The 15,495-nt window shown below is 35.8% G+C and overlaps 1 protein-coding gene across 1 annotated transcript in view; it reads right to left on the bottom strand.

Annotated features, from left to right (window-relative positions):
* PKHD1L1 (PKHD1 like 1) overlaps positions 1–15,495 on the bottom strand; it is a 210,869-nt gene that overhangs the window by 68,047 nt on the left and 127,327 nt on the right. Inside the window, exons 49-52 of the mRNA XM_044658261.1 lie at positions 10,825–11,854; positions 7,595–7,786; positions 5,404–5,555; positions 4,121–4,280 (exon numbers count right to left, since the gene is read on the bottom strand). Of these exons, the coding sequence (XP_044514196.1) occupies positions 4,121–4,280; positions 5,404–5,555; positions 7,595–7,786; positions 10,825–11,854 (1,534 nt within the window). The remainder of the gene's footprint in view (positions 1–4,120; positions 4,281–5,403; positions 5,556–7,594; positions 7,787–10,824; positions 11,855–15,495) is intronic.

Here is a 15,495-nt window from a genome sequence, read left to right as displayed (position 1 = left end):
TTTGTCAAATAGTGAGTTCTTATCCCCCAAATTGGGATCTTTGAGTTTATCAAGCACTAGATTGCTGAGGTCATTTACCCCTAATCTATCCATTGATGCAACATTCTATTTTTAGGATAGTACCAGACTGTTTTGATAATTACTGATTTGTAAAGTAGTTTAAGATCTGGTACCACTAGGTTACCACCCTTTGCATTTTTTTTCATTAGTTCCCTTGATATTCTTGACCTCTTGTTCTTCTACATGAATATTATTATGATTTTTCCAGTTCTATAAAATAGTTTTTTTGTTGTTTGATTGGCATGACCCTGAATAAGTAATTTAATTTAGGTAGGATTGTCATTTTTATTATATTAGCTCAGCCTACTCATAAGCAATTAATGTTTTTTCTAATTATTTAGATCTAACTTAATTTGCTTGAAAAGTATTTTGTAGTTATGTTCATTTAATTCCTGTGTTTGTCTTGGTAAATAGATTCGCAAGTATTTTATATTGTCTAGAACAGTGATGGGCAAACTACAGCCTGTGGGACAGATGAGGTTTTATCCGGCCTGGCAACATACAATGAGCAGGATACAATACAATGAAACTGTGAAAGAGTTGCCTTAGAAACAGACTGAAGGATGAGCATTTCCTTTTTTTAGGCCCCCTCTTTAAAAATTTTGCCCATCACTGGTCTAGAGTAATTTTAAATGGAGTTTCTCTTTCTAGCTCTTCCTTCTGAGTTTTGTTGGAAATATAAAGAAATGCTAATGATTTATGTGGATTTATTTTGTATCCTGCAACTTTGCTAAAGTTATTAATGATTTCAACTATTTTTTTAGTTAATTTTCTGGGATTCTCAAAGTATACCATCATATCATCCACAAAGAGTGATAGTTTAGTTTCCTTCTTACCTACTTTAATTCCTTCAATTTCTTTTTCTTCTCTAATTGCTAAAGGTAGCATTTCTAGTACAATATTAAATAATAAAAGTGATAATGGGTATCCTTGCTTCAATCTTTTTTTCTTTTATTCTTTTTTTTAAACCCTTAACTTCTGTGTATTTGGCTCCTAGGTGGAAGAGTGGTAAGGGTAGGCAATGGGGGTCAAGTGACTTGCCCAGGGTCACATAGCTGAGAAGTGTCTGAGGCCAGATTTGAACCTAGGACCTCCTGTCTCTAGGCCTGGCTCTCAATCCACTGAGCTACCCAGCTGCCCCACCTTGCTTCAATCTTGATCTTATTGGAAAGGCTTCTATCATTGCAGATGATACTTGTTGATGGTTTTAAATAAATGCTAATCATTATTTTAATGAAAGGCCCTTTTATTCCAATGCTTTCTAATATTTTTAATAGAAATGGGTGTTGTATTTTGTCAGAGGCTTTTTTTGCATCTATTGAGATAATCATGTTATTTCCATTAGTTTTATTATTGACATGGTCAATTATGCTGATAGTTTTCCTAATATTAAGCCAGCCTGCATTCCTGTAAAAACCCCACTATTCATAGTGAAAAATCCTTGTGATATATTGCTGTAGTTTCTTTGCTAGTATTTTATTTAAGATTTTTACATCAATGTTCATTAAGAAATTACTCTGTAATTTTCTTTCTCTGTTTTTGGTCTTCCTGGCTTAGGTATCAGCACCATACTTGTGTCATAAAAAGAATTTGACAGAACTCTTTCTTTGTTTATTTTGCCAAATAGTTTGTATAGTATCAGGATTAATTGTTAAAAATGTTTGATAGAATCCACTTGTGAATTCATCTGGCCCTGGGGAATTTTTCTTAAGGAGTTCATTGATGGCTTGTTCAATTTCTTTTTCTGAGATGGGATTATTCACATATTCTATTTCCTCTTTTGTCAATCTAGATAATTTATATTTTTGTAAATATTCATCCATTTCAACTAGATTATCAGATTTATTGTTATATAATTGGGCAAAATAGCTCCTAATGATTTCTTTAATTTTCTCTTCATTGGAGGTGAAATCTTTTTCATTTTTGATACTGGTAATTTGATTATCTTCTTTCTTTTTAAAAAAAATCAAATTAACCAATGCTCTATTTTTTTTAATAGAACCTACTCTGTCTTATTTATTAGTTCAATTAGTTCTTTTACTTTTATTAATTTCTGCTTTGATTTTCAAGATTTCCAATGCAGTCCTTAACTGAGGATTTAAAATTTTCTTTTTCTATTTTTTTATGTGATATAATTTACCCCATTTTATTTCTCTCTTCCAATTTTTCTTAGAGCAATCCTCTTTTTCACCCCTAGATACTTTTGCATATTATTCTAAACAACTTAGTACCACATCCTCTATGTACACTTCTTCTAACTACTATGATAATGATAAAAATTTTTAAGAGTGATAAATATCATCTTTCCATATAGGAATATAAACAATTTGACCTTATTGAAGCCCTTAATGTTTCTCTTTCTTATTTACCTTTTTATGCTTCTTTTGAATTTTGTATTTGGACATCAAATTTTCTGTTTAAGTCTATTCTTCAAGAATACTTGGAAATCTTCTATTTTATTAAATGACTATATTTTCCCCTGAAAGAATACAGTCACTTTTGATTGTTAGGTGATTCTTGGTTATAAACCCAATTAACTTGCCTTCTGGAATATTATATTTTAGGCCTTCTGATCTTTCAATGTGGAAGCAGCCAGATCATATTGTATGTAATCCTGACTGGGGCTCCATGATATTTAAATTGTTTCTTTCTCACTGCTTGCAGTATTTTTTCCTTGACCTGGGAGCTCTTGAACTTGACTATAATATTCCTGTGAGGTGTCATTTGGGGATTTATTGCAGGAAGTGATCTGTGAATTTTTTTCAATTTATATTTTTCCCACTTATTCAAGAATATGAGGGCAATTTTCTTGGATAATTTCTTATAACCTAATGTCTAGGTTTTTTTTAATCATGATTTTCAGATAGTCCAATAATTCTTAAATTGTCTTTCTTGGATCTATTTTCCATGCCAGTTGTTCTTTAATGAGATATTTCATATTTCATATTTTATTTTATTTTCCTATTCTTTTTATTTGATTTAATTATTTCTTGATGTCTCATGAAGTCATTAGCATCTATTTGCCCAATTCTAATTTTTAAAGAATGAATTTTTTTCATGACCATTAAATCTCCTTTTCCATTTGGTTCATTCTATTTTTCATGAAGCTCTTTTCTTCATTGAATTTTTTTTGCTTCTTTTTTCAGTAGGCCAATTTTGTTTTTTAGAAAACTCTTTTCTTCATTTGATTTTTGTGCCTCCTTTTCCAGTTGACCAATTTTGCTTTTTAAACTGCTATTTTCTTTTTGCATTACTTTCATTTTTCTCCACTTTTCTTCTACCTGTCTGACTTCTTTTGAGTTCTTCAAGCCCCTGAGACCGATTCCCATTTTTCTTTGAAGTTTTGCATGTGGCTTCCTAGATCTCAGCATCCCCTATTGATTCTGAACTCTGCTCTTTGTCTCCAAAGAAATTTTCTGTGGAAAAAAAAGGCGTTTCTTTTGTTGTTTGCTCATTTTCATCCTTTTTTGGTCTATATACTTGGATTTCTGAAAACTAATCATTCTGTCTCCTCTGCTGATGGCTTACAGGATTCAGTACTCCAAGCTAATTTGGCCTAGGGATAAAGGCTTCACTATGAAGCAGACTTGAAAGGGCCAAGTGCTATGGACTTTCAGACCTAACTGTGGACTGGTGTAAGGGCCTGGGACTTCAAGTAGCTGGTGTGGGGTGCTCTGTTGTTGGTGTAGGAAAGGTTCCATGTTCTTGATCTTGGCCTACAACCAGGTTTGGATCTTGAAGCAGTAGATGGGAGGTGGTTGGACAGCACTCATTTGTGTGTAGTTTTTCTTTTAGTTCCCCCTTATACCATTGAAATCTACTCTCTCTGTCTACCTTTCAAGTTGTATTAAGCAGGACAGTCCCCTCACTCCATCATGCTGCCGTTTTTTGACTCCTATCATTTTGAGATACTTTTTAAAGATTGGTTTGGAAGGATTGTCAGAGTGGTTTCAGCTTTCACTGCTATTGAGCTGCCATCATGGCTCCACTTCCCATTATTTTAGTTCTATGGCACAATGAAGCACTGAAATAGAATTATAGTAGGTGAGTGAATACTTACCTAGGTAGTATAAAGTACTAGTGTTCTCCTCGAGGTGCCAGTCTCCATTTCTACTTGTGTTCAAATCAAGTGGATTTAAGGATCCATTTCTCAAATCAATAATATTGAACATATCAGCCTTTTGAGTGAAATTATGAGATATTATGACATAGTCTTCATCCTGTATTTAAAAAACCCTACATTGTGATTTTCTTTATATGTTAGAGTGAATTTTGCAAAATAAAGTAAATTTTTTACATGCTACATGACTTTTAGGACTTAGTTTACTTTCTCTTTTGATTGGCTAAATATTTATAAAGTTACTCTTGTATTACTTTTTTTAAAAACCCTTAACTTCTGTGTATTGGCCTCTTCGTGGAAGAGTGGTAAGGGTGGGCAGTGGGGGTCAAGTGACTTGCTCAGGGTCACACAGCTGGGAAGTGTCTGAGGCCAGATTTGAACCTAGGACCTCCTGTCTCTAGGCCTGACTCTCAATCCACTGAGCTACCTAGCTGCCCCTTGTATTACTTTTTTAAAGTGACAATAATACTATGAAACTAAGATAACAAGTAAATGAACAATTTGTAAGTTGATCTTATATGGGGGATATCTGCTTGACTACTTCAATGATCTATGCTAATTCCACTCTTTAAGTGTTTAACTTAGACTTCAGGGATAATCTATATTATACATTACATATATTATTATAAATATAGCATACAACTAAAATTTGGTAAGAGTTTCAATGTTCAAATAAAGGATGTTCATTGTTGTTTAGTCATATTTGCCTCTTTCTGACTTTCTTGGGGATTTATTGGAAAAGATACTAGAGCAGTTTCCCTTTTTCTCATCTAGCTCATTTTACAGGTGAGGAAACTGAAGCAAACATAGTTAAATGATTTGACCAGAGTCATATAGCTAGTATCTGAGGTCAGATTTGAACTTGAAGCTTTGTGACTCTAGGTCCAATGCTTTTTTTTACTGTACTACCTAACTGACCTAGAAGATATTCAAAAACAGTCAAATAATAATTATCAAAAGACAGCAGAGGCAGACAGAGGAAGGGACAGTAAACTTGGAATCAGAAGACCTCAGTTCAAATCCCAGCTCTGCCATCCACCATCTATATAAACTCAGGCAATTTATCTTGTCTCTCTCAGAACTTCAGCTTCCTCATATGTTGAACAGGAATAACAACTCTACTAGTAGGTACTTCTCAGAGAATTTATGAAACATAAGTGCTCTGTAAACCTTAAAGGGCTATAGAAATGTGAGCTATTGCTATTCTAAATATTTTTTCTTACCTTAAATCCATAGAATGTTGAAGCATAAGATATGTTTTTGATGTGTTCTACACCTTTAAAATACCAGCTAATATGGTTTGCATTTGGGATTAATGCCATCCATCCAGACATATGAGTCAGTCGTTTCTTTTGAAATGGAATAATGCTTGTGCCTATATAAAAGCATGGAAAAATCAATTAGCATCCATCAGTATCTCTGAAAGACTCCTACTTTTATAAATCAAGTACAAATGAGAAATCTCTGTCTAGCTTTCAGAAAGTTTAGAAAAGCATTTTATTATATGTACTCTACAAGGGAGCAAGATTAAATCTATTGACTTCCTTAGAATTTTTAAGTGCATAAAATAAAACAAGTTGAATTACAAAGGAAATAAATGATATTGAAACAGTTATCAAAATGTTTTTTGTGTGTGGATAAAATGTTTTTTTTATGTCAGTGACAAATTTACACATAAGTTTTCTAAGGTTACATGTTTCTTATTGTTTCTGTCCCATTTTCTCTCCCCACTCTTGGAATTGACAAGCAATTCCACTGGATTATATATGTATTATCATTCAAAACCTGTTTCTATATTATTCATTTTTGTAAGAGAATAATCTTATAAGACCAAAACCCAAATAAACAAGTGATAAATCATATGTTTTCATCTGCATTTTTACTTCTTTCTATAGATATGGATAGCATTTCTTTCATAAGTCCTTCAGAATTGTCCTGGATCATTGTATTGCTATTATCAAAATATTTTTAAACTGAAATTCACAGACCAGGTAATCCCTCCTCTATAATTTGTTTGATTTACTTAAAGTCTCAAATGATTCCTATTATAAAATGCTAAAATCATTTTTGCTGTTCTGAATATGACTTCAGGTAGTGACAGAGGAGAGATTTATCTTCATTCTTCTCATGCCAAATCCAACATTGTTTCCACTGTATGACAAAAATGAAGAAATGAATAATTTGTCATTACCCATCTCTGCACCATTCTTGCCATGAGAATAATGAAAGTGGCAGCAAAGATTGTTATCCAAAGTTAATTCAGTTGAAACTAGAGAGCATGGAGAGTCAAGCACAAATATGCACAGAAACACTTGGCCAGGAAATACACTGGAAGAATTTTGAAAATTGCTAATTGATAGATGGCTTTTCTTGGTACAGAGTGGGAGATGTTGATGTAAACCTAATTTTTCCCATACTGTTTTTCCAATTTTTCCAGCAGTTTTTGTCAAATAGTGGTTCTTGTCCCCAAAGCTGGGACCTTTGGGTTTATTAAACACTAGCTTGCTGAGGTCACTTACTCCAAGTAAGATCCCCCCTCAGAATGCCTTTTTAAACTTGAGTCCCTGTTATCTATTATGGAATGAAATTGCCCCTCCCTTCTAATCTGGCTCTGTGTTAGGCCCCTTGGACTTTGGTGATTTGGGTTTCTGACTGCTTCTATTCTAGTGACTCTTTTCCACCTCTAGCCCTTTAGTTCCATGACTTGTATTCTATCTCAGCATGTCTGCCCAGTAGTTCAGGCCACTAACTATACAGGAATTTCCCTTTACTGTTGCTCACCCAAAGCAGGTAGGTATCAAACAGCTCCACAGAATCCATAAAACCACAGCCATGGGCAGGTTTTGAACTTGGACTGGACTAGGAAGAAACTACCATTATAGAGTTTAAAGAGAGTTATTCAAATACCATGCCAAACCCAACTGCAACTAAAGAAACATTTTATTGTTGACATCTCTATGGCTTTGGTTTCTTCATCTATAGAATGGGGTTAATAATAGCATCTATTTCACAGAGGGTCATTGGTAAAGGTAAAATGATATAAAACTTATAAAGTGCTTTTCATATCTTAAAGTGCTATTTGTGTTAGCAGTTATTATTGTTAATAATAATATATAATAATAATGCCATTTAATAATTTAATAATGACAATAACCTAAATGTCCCAAATCATAATCAATAATAGTAATAATTATGGCTAATATTTGTTTAGTGTTTTCAGGTTTGTAATACATTAGATACTTTATCTTTACACTCAACAGCCCTGCTGTGAGATAGGTGCTATTACAATAGTACCTATAATGATAACACGATAATGAACTATTGTTAACAATAATGAGAGTTTAATTTAATCTAGTTCTTTCAAACACATTTATAAAAGATCTATGAGAAGTCGGACAATTAAGTTAAACTTGCCAAAAGAGTCTGAAAGAATCACATCTTTTTCCAGCAGAGAGATTGGAGAAGGCTTGTTGAATGCTAATCGATGGAAACTGACAGAGGAGTCACAGACTGATCCAGGAAAACCAATGCTCCATTCTGTTTCTTGTTTGCAATGTGCAAGGTCTAACAATGAGCTGTGTGGAACAACTGAGTGTCCTTTGTGTTCTGAGGAATAAACATACATTTTTATTGCTTTTACTTCATTGAAGAAAATAAAGAAACAACAAATTGCTTACCATACATAGCAGAACCATATTTTTTCTCATCCTTGGCAAGTGATGTGATACATAACCTCAGATGAGCAAGAGGAGACAGAGACTTTAAATAAACCAGCAAAAGGCTGCTGGCAGAGAGGCTGCTGAATGAAGGGAAAGGATGTGGGAGGAGGAGGAATTCATCTCAGTTTATCTTCTGATCACTCCTTTATTCTAAACCAATCATTCTTTGCTAACTATATTTGAAGCCCTGCTAATTCTACCTTCTAAAAGGCTACATATGTTCTCAAGGATCTCTTAGATTTGGCAATTTCTAAGGTCAGTACCTTGGACAAAGCCCTGATCATTCCCATCTTTGTCAGTTCTGACATGACTCCTTTAATCATTTTTAAGACTTACATATCCTGTTATTTTCTCCCTGAATTCATTTACTTATACTATCTGGATTTTAAGAATTATTTAAAAAGAATAATAGCTGACATTTTATATTATCATTTCAGAGTTGCAAAACATTTAACAAACACTTTTCATTTGATCCTCACAACAAACCTGGGAGGTAGATACTACATTTATTAACTACTTCACAGATAAAGAAGCAGAAGCTAAGAAAGTTTAGATGACTTGTCCATGATCAGACCTCCAGCGTCAGAAACAGGATTAGAATCCAGGTTTCTCTTCCCTTTGATGAAGGTGGGCAATGGGTAGGACCCTCATTTTCTGAAATCTTGTGTTTCTCACCAGTTAGCACTAGTTAAGCATAAAATGCAAAATCTCTAGTTTCAGCATTAGTAATATAATTGCAGAATCTGTATTATTCATCAGTTAGCCATTCTGTACTGGATCTATACCTGTACTGTTCTATACTAGGCAGCAGCTTTGGACTGTTCAGTATTATTAACTGCCCATATTGTTCTGTATTTACCTTTGTTCTGAACTGTTAGGCATTATTAATTACTTGTAGTATATTGTATCCCCCCACCTCCTCACCATGTTTTCTTTCCAGAAGGGCAGGGAGACCTTTCCCATATTGACAAATGATGACAGGTTAGCAATTGGGGCGGGGGAGAAGATGGGACATGCACACTAAGGGCTTTGGTAGTCCAGGGAAATCCTCCAAATCTATGCATGTTTCTTATTCCCTTTCTGGTGTCCTCAAGTCCACCTATGATGTGTCAAACTTATAACCATAACTGTAATTTCCCCTAATGCCTAGCGGCAGACTATTCTGAGAAAAGGTAGAGATTTCCCTGAAATGGGAGACAAGCCCCCAGTCCCTCAATTTTTAGAATTTTAGAATTTAGAATTTTTTAGAATTTAATAAATTTGGGGGGAGGGGATGAAGGAGAGGTAAAGGGGAAAGTAAAAACAGGAATCATGTAACCATGGAAAATTTTTCTAAAAAAATAAAATATTTAAATTTGAAAAAAAGAATTTAATAAATTTAATTATATGTATAGAATTAAAATTTAATAAAATTTAGAATTTTTAGAATTCAAACAAAGAACATTACATGCTTCAAAAATGGCTTTACCAATCTAAGAATCATGTATACCAAAGAAAGGGAATTTGTCAATATTCATCATTATTATAATAGATTATATACTTTCATTTAAACTTTCGTCTTCTGAGACTTTTTAAAGAATAGGTTTTCTGGGGGCAGCTGGGTAGCTCAGTGGAGTGAGAGTCAGGCCTAGAGACAGGAGGTCCTAGGTTCAAACCCGGCCTCAGCCACTTCCCAGCTGTGTGACCCTGGGCAAGTCACTTGACCCCCATTGCCCACCCTTACCAATCTTCCACCTATGAGACAATACACCGAAGTACAAGGGTAAAAAAAAAAAAAGAATAGGTGTTCTGATCAATTGATCCTCGTTTTTAAAGAATCAAAACACAACAAAATACACCTAATCCTAAAATTCTGCTTAATATATTATCTTTCATGACTCACCAAGAACATCAGGATCCTGCTATGTTGTCTGGGGCTTTTGCCATGAACTTTAGGTATCACTGCATGCTCTTGAATGAGCTGAATCAGTACTAATTCCATGTTGTACATGAAAGTGACATTTAAGTAAATGCCTATTGTCAAATTGTTTATTTGTCACATCTTTTTTTCTGATCAATGAAGAGCGTGCAGTTTGTAAAAGAAAATCCTATTACTCTTTCTGGTTTCTTTAATTCTAACCAAGTGAGCACTGAACAGTTAGCTTTGTTTCAATTTTCTCAGGCAATGAACTGTGAATATTTGTTTAGAGATATGCTTCTCCCCCTAATAGGCTATGTAGCACAGTGGCTAATGTTTTGGGGTTTATAGCAAAGAAAACCTGGATTCCTTTCCTATCTCCGAAATTTATTAGCTATGAGATCATGAGCAAGTCTCTTGAACTCACTGTGCCATCAGTTTCCTTGTCTGTAGAAAGGAGATATTATGCCTAGCCCACAAAGCTGTTGTGAAGTCTGAAAAAGGTTTAAAGGACTTTTGAAATTTTAATGCACTATTATACCTCCTATAATTAAACTTGAAAAGATAGCTATAGAATTCAACAAAAGCTGACTTAGTTGTCTTATAAGAACTATAATCTGCCTTTTGCCCAAAGAAACTCTGAAAAGTTTAAAGTTTTATATCCTAAATTAAATATAATTTGTTTACATGTGCATATAATATAATTTATTACATATGGAAAATCATATATGCTGGAACAGATAGGTGGCACAGTAGAGAGAACACTAGTCCTGGAGTCTCTTAGACCTCAATTCAAATCTAGTCTCAGACACTAAACTATCTGTGTGACTCTGAGCAAGTCACTTAATCTCTCTTTGCTTCAGTTTCCTTATCTTTAAAATGGGTATAATAATAGCATCTCTCTCCCAGAACTGTTGTGAGGATAAGATGAGATTGTGAGGATAGGATGAGATAATCATAAAGTGCTCTGCTGACCTTAAAGCACTAAATAAATGTTGGTATTATTTTTACATTAGAAATAGCAATACCTGTAAGTGTCCCATCAATATCAATCAGTACAACTTCATGTTCCCATCGAAATCCAGCTTTGTTTGGTGCATGAAAGTACTTGATGTCCATAAATTTAGCACTCCAGCCTCCACACGCATCATTGCAGACTCCAAGAATGGATGTCACTCCCAAGGCAACACAGTTTGGACGGTCAAAGTTCATGAAGTGTACAGAAGATACTGTTAATCCCTCATCAAATGGGAGAAGTAGACCCTTTGAAGTACAGTGTGAAGGGCCCAGTTCCAGTTCATCAAGGTGACCAACGATCTTGGCATTTTTTATCAGTGCTCCATTGATTTCACCCCACCCTCCCACGTATTTAGCCAGGATCCTCTTGGTTTCTATCCCAGCATCATCATTATTGATCATCACAAAGTTATGGAACTGAAGAGCTCCCCCATTGACCCATTCGGCTCCTTTTTGGCAATTCCAAGTAGTCAATGAGTTAAACACTGCAGGCAAAGGAACACTAGAAGTACAAGATCCTGTTTGCATGGGGAAATACTCTTCAAAAATCCACAAACCAAACCAGCCTTGTGAATGAACAGTGTTGTTAAAGAATTCTCCAAGGGGAACTCTTTTTTGGCAAATTTTTGGGTCATAGGAGGGTCCATCAGGATGGTTGTTCATCCGGTACCAGAAACCAAAGTGAGTGCCACCAGCAGCAGCATTGTGTCTTAAGGTATTATTTGGGTTGGTCACCCAAAATGCAGCTGGAGTGACATCATCATTTAGAAGGCTAGTGCTTTGCTGGACAAATATTGCCAGATTATATTGAAGGACATTGCCATGCTCAATCCCATCTTCGATGAAAAATGCTCCTCCTTTGATGTCATAAATGATGTTCCTCTCAACAAGAAGGTGGTGTGTATTGTGAATGGTAACTGCTCTATTATAGGTCTGGTGAATGGCACAGCCCCTTACATAAGATGAAAACTTCAAGTCTCCTAGAAGATGCCAATGTATGGGATATCGTCCCAATCGGAAAGCCTGGCCAGCATGGAATACCTAAAAAAAAAAAAACAGTTATGTGAGTCAGCATGATATAGTAGTGAATAGGGTATTAAAGTTACATTTGAGAAGACCTTAAACATTTACTGGCTGTATGTCCCAGGGCAAGTCACTTAACAACTCTCAACTTCACTTTTCTCATCTCTAAAAATGAGACAAATTTGTATGCAATGGCCTCTGAGATCCATTTCAGCTTTAATTCTGTGATCATTTTCACATACCTCTTAGATATTTCATTCTTTAATATGAGACAGTAGAAAAGTCTTTAGATTTGTAATCAAATTATCTGAGATTAAATCTTAGCTTTGATAATTGCTATCTATAGGATCACAGTCAAGCTGCCTAATTTCTCTGGCTCATAGTTGGAAAAACAAGGAAGTATACTTTCTAACTTATGAAGATTAAAGATTAAAAAACTGGAGCTCTGTCTTAAAGGTTAAGTGAATTGCCCATAATCTCACTTTTAATACCTATCTCAGGGGATATTAAGATCTATGTTTATAAAGTTCAGTGATCAAGAGCTTAGTACTGAGCAGTGATGGCAAATGTTTTAGAGGCAGAGTGCCCAAACCACATGGAGAGGGGGAGGGGAGAAACCCTACCCTGCATCCCCTTGGCTTTCTTGTAATGAACTTTTGTGACCTCTATGCTGGGGCAGGCATACCCCTCTCTGGCACATGTGCCATAGGTTCACCAAAATGGGGATTGAAGATTGTGGGAAGATGGCAGAATAAGGTTCTTCACTCTCCTAATACCCTCCAAAAACTATCAAAAAGAACTCCATAGAATCAATGCTAAAAGTGGCCAAAGCAGAGAGCAGTTAAGAATTAAGCTGAGAGGGCAAGGGCAACTAGGGAGGAAAGACTCTGACTTCCCTGGCTTCATACCCACCAGGAATCATAAATACCCCTGAACAAACAATCAGAATTAATAAACTGTAGGACCTGAGGTCAGGACCAGAGTAAACAACACAGAATCAACAAAGCAGCTCCTGGTGGTAGGACCAGCAGCCTTATCTGCTGAATCTAGCATCCCTGAAAATACCATTAGAATCAGCTGAGGAGGACCTTGGGAGCACCTGTTTCCTCTGGGGCCTCTATTCCACAGGCCCCAGTCACCCACAGCTCAGAGTTGATGGAGTGGACACCACAGAGTTTATGAGTGCCAGGCCCTGAGGGCAGACCATCAGCCTCACTGCTGACCAGGGAAGGACTGTGGGGGCCTAAGGACTATGGACTAGACATCTGCTCCATTCCAGGATGAGGCATAAGGAGAAGAGGAGTAAGGAAGGAACACATATCGGTGAGTATTATTGCTAAGGAACTGGGGATCCAGTGGCTGTAGTCACTTCAGGGTAAGGGGAGTCCAGGTTTGCTGCCAAAGGGGAGGTAGGCTATTTGCTTGTAGTTGTAGTGGCAGAACTGTTCAGGGGCTCTGATTGGAATATCAGAGGTCAATCATTGACAGAGCCTTGAGTGGAGGACAGGGACTTCACATGACCTTGGATTATAGGGCCCAGGAAATCACAAACACAAAAAGATCCCGAAACCTGAGGTACAATCCCCCAACCTCCTTGGAACTCTGGCACTCCAGAATAAAGCATTGTCTATTGGCCTGGCCACTAAAATTTAAAAAGAAAATGAGCAAGCAAAGGAGAAAGAACACAATTATTAATAGCTATTATGGGGAAAGAAAAGACCTGGATTCAAAACTCAGAGGACACTGAAGTAAAAGCACCTACTTCTAAAACAGAAAAGGAAAACAATAGATAGACCATTGGTTAAACTGATAAAAAAGAGAAGAAAACCAAATCACTAGCATTAATGATAAAAGGATGAATATATCACCAAAGGAGATGAAATTAAAGCAATAACTAGGAATTATATTTTGCTCAATTATAGAAAACAAATTTAACAATGTGAGATAAATATAATACTGACTAGACTATCACAGCAAGAAATAGAATACCTAAATAAATTATTTTATTTTATTTTAAACCCATATCTTTCATCTTAGAATCAAAATTGTGCATTGGTTCCAAGGCAGAAGACCAGTAAGGGTTAGGCAATGGAGATTAAATGACTTGCCATGGTCACACAGCCAGGAAGTATCTGAGACCAAATATTAATCCAGTACCTCCCATCTCTGAGGCTGGCTCTCAATCCATGGAACCACCTAGCTGTCCCTAGTGGACTGCTTTTTTAAGAAAAAGAAATCGAACAAGCAATAAGTGAACTTCCTAAGGAAAAAAAATCAGGACCAGAGGAATTTACAAGTGAATTCTACCAAACATTTAAGGATTGACTAATTTCAATATTAAAGAAATAATTTGAAATAACAAGTAAAGGAGGAGCTTTACCAAACTCTTTTCTGAAATAAATATGGTACGGATACTGTAATATAATTTTCTGATAAGAAAATGGAGAGCAAGTTGAATGACAACCAACAGTTTGGAATTTGGAACCTTACCCAGATGCCATGAGCCAAGGTGCAAAAGACAGTTGCTGCCAACACTATAAAAAGGCATGAGCTGAGACAAACACTCTCTCAGTTGTGAGAAGGGAACACCCGGGTGGCTGGGTGGGTAGGCCAAGCAACCTGCTCAAGTTATTTGTATCCTGTTTAATCAATTACCACATTATCAACTACTGAATAGAACTGTGAGATATATACCAATTATCTGATTAACAAGAAGAACATCATCAACCCTCAGGCCACTGGTCAGAAAGAGAGAGGCATCACTCCAGTCAACTAACACAACCTGATTAGCAATTGATTGTCCATCTCCATCATCTATAGTCTAGCATAGATTCCAAACACCTCATTCCTCAACCGTGATCCTTCCCCTGAACTTATTATAATAAAATTCTTAAAATCTATTTGGGTGAAGGTTGTTATTATCCCAGGGATCAGTCTAATAGTCTAACATCCAAAGGGAAAAGTTTAGTTAAGTCTCAGTCAACCATGTTATCCATTCATCATCAACTTCTATCTTCATCATTAATATTTATCCAGTCAACCCTAACATCTATCTATCAACTCAACCCCAGAATAAGCAGCCAGAGAAGCTGTGTGATTCTAGTCACAGCTTCTCACTGGATCACTTAGTTCTGGGCACTGTAGGTGGGAACTGGTGTTTGGTTGGGCTGCAATCAGTTGGGGAACTAGTGTTCACTGTCTCAACCTTGGTGTTCCCTTAGGCTTCCCAACCTTACTCAGCTTAGGTCCTTAACCCATCTGAGGACCTTGGGCCATCTCTCTATCAGGCCCAATCCAGAAGTACCATACTGCCCATAACAATACCAAAGCCAGAAAGAGCAAAAACAGAAAAAGAAAGCAATAAACCAATCTCATTAATAAATTTGGGTGCAAAAATCCTAAATAAAATAATAGCTACAATATGTCCCAATGATAATACACTGTGAGCAAATAGGATTTATACCAGGAATGAAGGGATGTTTTAATATAAAGGAAACTATCAACATAATTCATAATATCAAAACAAAAGTAATAAAAGCCACAGGATTATATCAAACGATGTGAAGACTTTGACAACATACAATTGTCATTCCTATTGAAAATACTAGAAGGCATACATATAAATGGATTTTTTCCTTAAAATTATATGAAGCCTCTAC

This window comes from Gracilinanus agilis, chromosome 1 (genome assembly GCF_016433145.1).
Source record: "Gracilinanus agilis isolate LMUSP501 chromosome 1, AgileGrace, whole genome shotgun sequence".
Taxonomy (NCBI): Eukaryota; Metazoa; Chordata; class Mammalia; order Didelphimorphia; family Didelphidae; genus Gracilinanus; species Gracilinanus agilis.
Note: the sequence above shows the minus strand (reverse complement) of the source record. Positions and strands in the feature narration are given on the sequence as shown.